The 6,943-nt window shown below is 34.4% G+C and overlaps 1 protein-coding gene across 1 annotated transcript; it reads left to right on the top strand.

Moving 5' to 3' along the window:
* The first annotated feature begins 285 nt into the window (after positions 1 to 285).
* LOC135648661 (ATP synthase delta chain, chloroplastic-like) lies at positions 286 to 1,242 on the top strand. The gene has a single exon (XM_065166537.1). It carries the CDS (start codon positions 321 to 323, stop codon positions 1,056 to 1,058), a length of 738 nt encoding a protein of 245 aa, XP_065022609.1. The 5' UTR covers positions 286 to 320; the 3' UTR covers positions 1,059 to 1,242.
* Positions 1,243 to 6,943: the final 5,701 nt, after the last annotated feature.

The raw sequence follows: 6,943 nt of genomic DNA, 5'->3' as shown, positions 1-6,943 counted from the left end.
TTTGCACTCAAAACGAAATACCCCGAAACATACCCAGGCGATCACCGCCGTCGATCGGCAGAGTTCTATTCGAGGCGGGAATTGCCCGCTTGCAGATAAGCCCATCGGTGGATTAGCCACGTGTCCACCTGTCATTTGCACCGGATCTCTGAGGCCGCCGTTCGTCTGATGCAACTAGGAGATAAGATCATACATACATTACGGCCGTCCGATCGTTCTCGATCATAAATCTTGACCGTCGGGTAGCCTCGACCATAAAACGAGTCTTCCCACGCCGCCGTCTCCCTCCCTCTTCACACTACCAGAGGAAGAGAGCCGTGATGGCCACCCTCCGCTCGTCCACCGCCGGTCTCCGCGCATCCGCCGCGTCATCCCCAGCCGCCTCGGTCCCCGTATCCTCCTCCCTCCTCCGCCTTCCCTCCGCCCGCCGCCTCCGCCTCCCCTCCCTCAAGCTCTCCCGGAGCCGCCCCCACCGCGGGGCAGCCGGCGCCGCCATGATGGACACGGCCGCGTCGAGCTACGCAAACGCCCTCGCGGAAGTGGCGAAGTCGAACGGCACCCTGGAGGCGACGGTGGCCGACATGGAGAAGGTGGACCGCCTCTTCGCGGACCCGGCGGTGCAGTCCTTCTTCGCCAACCCCACGGTGGCGCCGGAGAAGAAGCGGGAGATCTTGGCGGAGATCTCCGGCTCCTCCGAGCTGCAGCCGCACACCGTCAACTTCCTCAACATCCTCGTCGACATGAGCCGGATCGACATCATCGCCGAGATCGTGAAGGAGTTCGACGCGTGCTACAACCACATCACGGGGACGGAGCTCGCGGTGGTGACGTCGGTGGTGGACATGGGGGAGGATGACGTCGCCCAGATCGCGCAGACGGTGAAGAGGCTCACCGGGGCGAAGAAGGTGAGGATCAAGGCGGTGCTCGACCCCTCGCTCATCGCCGGGTTCACCATCCGGTACGGATCGTCGGGGTCCAAGTTCATCGACATGAGCGTCAAGAAGCAGCTCGACGAGATCGCCTCGCAGCTCGACTTCTCCTCCATCACCCTCGCCTGATCGTACTGCGCATCTTCTTCCACCTTTCTTCTTCTTCTTCTCATTTTAATCGGGCTGCATTCCAGCTATGATTCTGATGAATGTAGCGTTCATAGAGTGGTGGCCGAGTATGTGTTCTTCACCGTTGTATTGTGCCTCGCACGATTAGATGCATATAACTATCATATCATTTGTCCCCATTCCACTTCTAAGTGTTTATAATCTTTGTTAGATGCACAATAATTATTGTTTGTATTAAAAATAGTTAGAAGATTTGAGAGCTTATTGACTCTTCAATATAATCTCTCAATATAATTGGTCAAGTACTCTTGCTCCTTATTGACTCTTCAATTTACTCTTTTGTTAGTCTTGCTTAGGTTCTCCTATTCTTATTATGGAACAACCAACAAAACTATTGTTTATTTTGGACTATGATTACTAAGTGAAGCTCGAATAAAGGATGGGATGTAAGCGAAAGAAAGATATGAGTATCACTCTCTAATATTCATATATTAGCTTGAGTTAAATAATTTAAAATAAAAGATGATATTAATATACACAACAAAAGAAGATTTGAGAAACTTTTACAATGATATACATAAAATTACACATGGATAACCAAAACCATATCTAATCCTAGTCGACATTAACATTAACACCTTATTAGCATCCATGTTGGTGGTCCATCATGGAGACAATGATGCCACAATCTCTTCATTCTCTAAAAATGGGTTGGTTTGAGAATTGCCCAAGTAATTATCTTATAATTAGGCATTATATTGTCTTTGGCTTGCTTTTTCATATAGCTGACAACACTTTTATTTTTCTAACTAGACATTATAAGTTGACCTGAGTGTGGAAGGGTCTTTGTTCGAAACTGGCATCAATTTTGTAGGCAAAACATTCTAGCATCAATGTTGACATGTGTGATTTCTATCATAATAGGTTATAAAATTGAACTTAGTTGGAGCGTTTCACTTAGTACAGGCAGTCACCCATGTCGAGCATTAACACATATAGGTGATAAGAAGAGATTAATAGCATGTTGAGAAGGGATAGAAGAATTTTAAAATAAAATAAAAAAAATTAAAGATTAATAGCATGTTGGGAAGGAATAGAAGAATTTTAAAATAAAAAAAATTAAAGATTAATAATAAAAAATATATCAGAAAATTGTTTTGTAAAATTTAACATGATTTGAAAACTTACATCTATATTTTAAAAAGAATCTAAATTCTTTAACATATGAGATCAATTATAAAATCTTTGAGCAATCCCCGTTACGGACTTAAGAACTTTTCTCTTGACCGTCTCTAAAAATCTTAAATGTCATCCTCACGGCATCCAAAGTGTTTTGTTTATCTCTCTCACTAAAACTTCGAGGCTTAAAGTATATTTGTTGGAACAAATCCTAATTCTCCGAGGAGTTCAATTTAATAGGCCTCTCTAAACTAGTTTGAATATAATTATGATTCCTAAAAATACTTATCAATCCTAATAATCTCTATCTAAGTATTTTTTCACTTAATATCTCTCGCAATATATTAAACCATTGACTTGAAGAATTCACCGTAACTACACAAACGAAAACAGTTCATGGTCCTACACCATGCATCTTGTGTAGCTAGAATCCAATCAATGGTACTATTTCATTTTGAAGAGAGATCATCATCTCATGGTCTTACTACCAATATAATATTTTCCCTTACAACTATCCACATCCCAAAAATCATAAATATTATCCTTCCTTTTTTGCATTATAAATAAAGCTCATTACTATAGATACATACCATCCTCTACACTTCATTATAGATACAACCTTGATGCAATATTTCTTTCGTTAAGACTATGTAACCCGAAGTACCTTTTTGAACTACATAATCTCGAGAATAAAAAAAACTCAAAAAAATTAAATTTTTATATATCTTTGGAATATAAGCTAAATTCTCTAAAATATGCACTACTCCTTCAAATGTTTTGATCTTCACTTTACCGACACTCATGACCTCTAAATCATCACCCAAACTTAATTTACTAGTTAATTTATTATAAAGTGAATCAAAATAAATATTTTAAGAGCAAATATAAGTAATAATGCTCACATACATCCAAGCAGAAAATTTTAATATATGAGATTAATTATAAGTCCTTTAAGTTATCCCCATTCAAATATGACCCATCTTGTATACCTCTTAATAAATTTAAACTTTTACCCAATAATATTCTTTTTGAAGAATTAAAAAAATTATTATGAAAGAGATATATCATTCATTGAAGTAATATATATTTAGATAGATTTTAAAGGAGAGATTTTTCTCAAGTATACACTCAAATGTGTGATTGATCCTCAAATTATAGATTGATTACGGATTAAAACATATAAGAAATACAAATTTATCTTTTTATATTTACCTCTATCATGATCTATAATTATATTATCACATAATTTAGTTTTTGTTAAGAATATTAATCTTGGACCAATGCAATTGAAATATCATATGAGCGAAAGGCTTTGTGATTGAGTCTACTAGTTGGTTAGAAGTATGGATATGAGAAACACGTTGTTGACATCTAATAACTTGATCTATAACAATGTAAAAGTTGATAGTAATGCATTTTATGTGCAAGTATACATCGAGTTGGTGCATAAGTAAGTGACACTTGCATTATCACAGTTATATTATACGAGTGGATTAGGAGGTGATGTCAAGTTTGTATAGTAGATTAGTAACATAATTGAATTCTAAAATTATGGTGGTGATGACTTAATATTCAGTTTCAATAGTGAATCTTACGATTGTATTATGTTTTTTAAAACATTAACTAATCAAATTTATTTTAAAGAAGATAATATAAGTTGATGTAGATATATTATTATCATTGTTGCCTACTCAATTAGTACTAGTGAAAGTATAGAGATAGAGTGATAAGTGTTTATGAAAAAAAAAGTATATAATTAAGAGTTCTTTTAAGATATCACAATACACATTTTAGTATAGATGATTACGTAGTGGAGGGTCGAAGTATGAATTATGATAATATGTTAACTACAAATAAAATATTTAGACATCTAAGAGATAAATAGTGCAAGGAACCAAGCACTTATTAATATAGTATGAGATTCATAGAAGAGCTATCATTATATAATTTGAGTAACTCAATGATGAATAGTGAGATAATGACTTTTTTTTATATTCTACCTATTCGTCTTTGGTAATAGATGAAGAATGTACTTTTCTTTAGAGAGAAAAAATCTAGAAAATATAAATATTATTTTCACTATTAGAAAATAACATAAAGTTATTAAGTCTTTGATGGAGAATCGATCAATTAATTACTTAAGAAATTACTTGATCTTCATAAAATTATTACCTATGATGATAATTATTACCTATGATGATAATGTCATCTACATAGACTAGTAAATATATAATATATCTCTTTTATTATTGTAAGAATTAAATAGACGTTGGACTTTTCATAGTTTATAAATATGATTTGGATATTGAGAGTAGATGAAACTATGAGATTGTTGCATAAAGATATTTTCAGTTAAGGCCTTTTATAAGAAAGCATCATTAACATTAAGTTGATATACACGTCAACCTTGAGTAATAGTTAAACTCATGATAAGCTGAATTATCATTGGTTTAACAATTAGATTGAAGATATCTGTGAAATCAACACATGGTCATTGGTGAAACCTTTGGCTACTAGATGTAATTTGTATCTAGCAATGGATTCATCTAAGCCCTGGTTAATTCAAAAGATCTATTTGCACTCGATTACATTTTATGCGAGGTGAGATAATATAATGGTCTATGTGGCATTATAGAGTTAGGCATCATATTCCTCACACATAGTATTATGCTAGTTTGGATATTTTTTGACATAGATGATGGTTGTAGGTTTAGAATGCTTAAGCATAAAGCTTGTGATAACATGAAGATCGAGTATTTCACATGATTTGAAGATATCATTTTTGAAAAGTATTGACATGTGATGCCGAAGCTCTATGGTATTATTGGGTTATGTTCAATATATGAAAATTATTCGTACCTAATTAGTATGATATATTTCGGTGTCACTTGGTTGAGAAGAGGATAAATACATTATTTGTGGTGTTGAGAGTGTTGTTTTATCGAGTATTATAGAGTTGTTGATAGAGAAATAGATAGAGAAGTTGCATACCGGATGAGGTGTTATTGAAGTAAAGTAATAAGGGAGCACCAAGTCTAAAAGAGAACTACTGATTGATGTGGTAAGTGGTACACTACTGATTGATGTGCTAAGTGGTACACTTAGAGGGGGTTTAAGGTATACTCATATAAACCTAATGATAGATAGTTATTGTATTGACTCACATTAGTAAATGAGCAAGATCTTGGAAGGAAAATGTGTATTCAATAAAAATAATATGACATGATACAAAAACCTTTAGAGTTTAAAGATTATAACATGAAAAACATTATGTTTATGAAAGTACCTAATAAATATGCAAGATTTGGATTTTGGTATTAATTTAAGTAAAACATAGAGGTATAGCCAAGGATAACACAAATATCTAAATACTTTAAGTTTTTGAAGGTTTGATATTTTATGAAATAGTTTTTCAAATAGTGATCAAAAGGTAAGTGACATGAAGGGTTGGTGTAGAGATCGATAACCTTTTTGTGTGTCCAACTTTTTATGTAGAGCTAGTAGATAATTTTTTTCTAATTGTTTTTCTTAGGATGCTAGAACTCTTTGATAGTTGTAACTGAAGTTATTTCTTAAATTATTTGGGTTGAAGTTACTATCATGTTTATAGAGTTAATAGTGTAATGAAGGATAATAGCTCTATATGTTACCTATTTATTTATAAGACATCTTATTCAATTCTTTATTAAAGTTCTTATTATTCTAATCACCCTTTTATTTGGATTTATAATTGAATTAAGCTATGATAGTTGATCATGTCTTCCTCTTTTCTCGTTTTAGATATGTTTCATGATTAGTTAAGTTATCATATAATTCCTCAAATGACATTGGTTAGTTACATGTCCGAATTATTATCACTAATTTTTTATATTTGTCTTCTAAGTCATTAAGAGCATAAATAATAACTTTTTCATTACTAAGGATATGATCTATTAAAGAAAAATTATCTAAAGTAACTATTATATTTTATATATAATTAATAATAATATTTTATACTTGTGTTATTTTTATCACAGTATATAAAAGACTAACATGTGAGTACGAGAACGATCGATAACGATGATTTATAACTTGGATCATGCTGCTATTATAATATTATATAAAGATATTAATAGTATTTCGGAGATAATAATTAAAACTTGAATGCCTTATAGAATAAGATGATATTATCATAATCATAACTTATAATCAGGATTTATTATTGGGATGAATTCTCCTAATATTTGAATATTTTTTTATGGATAGAGAGCCTTTTATAGATTATATTAAAAAAAGATTAAAAAAAAATAATTTTATTTAATTAATTAAAAAATAACTCTCATGTGAAAATCAATTAGGGTAAAAGTTTTATAGTAATATATTTTAAAAGGTAAATCCAATCGACACTCGTACAGCATGTCGGTGGCAGAGGTCGGTGATCGCCACCTTCCTGGAAATGGTACACTGCGCATGCTTACTTGCGGAACACGTTTATGGCGCTCGCTACCGACGAATGAACGAACGGATGGATCGCGACCGGCGGAATCCCGCTCATCACATCCGTCCAAACCTATTGATCATTAGAAGCCGCACTTGCTACTTTTTCCACCCAGACGAAACTGCCCCTGCGCCATCGTGGTCTAACAAACCGCCAAACACGATCATACCCGTCAGATTGATGCCACGTGGATGGTACGATCGTAACATGATTCAAGGCCGACGGCATT

The sequence above is a fragment of the Musa acuminata genome, chromosome BXJ3-9 (genome assembly GCF_036884655.1).
Source record: "Musa acuminata AAA Group cultivar baxijiao chromosome BXJ3-9, Cavendish_Baxijiao_AAA, whole genome shotgun sequence".
Lineage (NCBI taxonomy): Eukaryota > Viridiplantae > Streptophyta > Magnoliopsida > Zingiberales > Musaceae > Musa > Musa acuminata.
This window is presented reverse-complemented; position numbering and strand designations above follow the sequence as displayed.

Excerpts from the sequence above, each read along its gene's own strand:
- LOC135648661 (XM_065166537.1), top strand. The coding sequence starts at position 321 with ATGGCCACCCTCCGCTCGTCCACCGCCGGTCTCCGCGCATCCGCCGCG.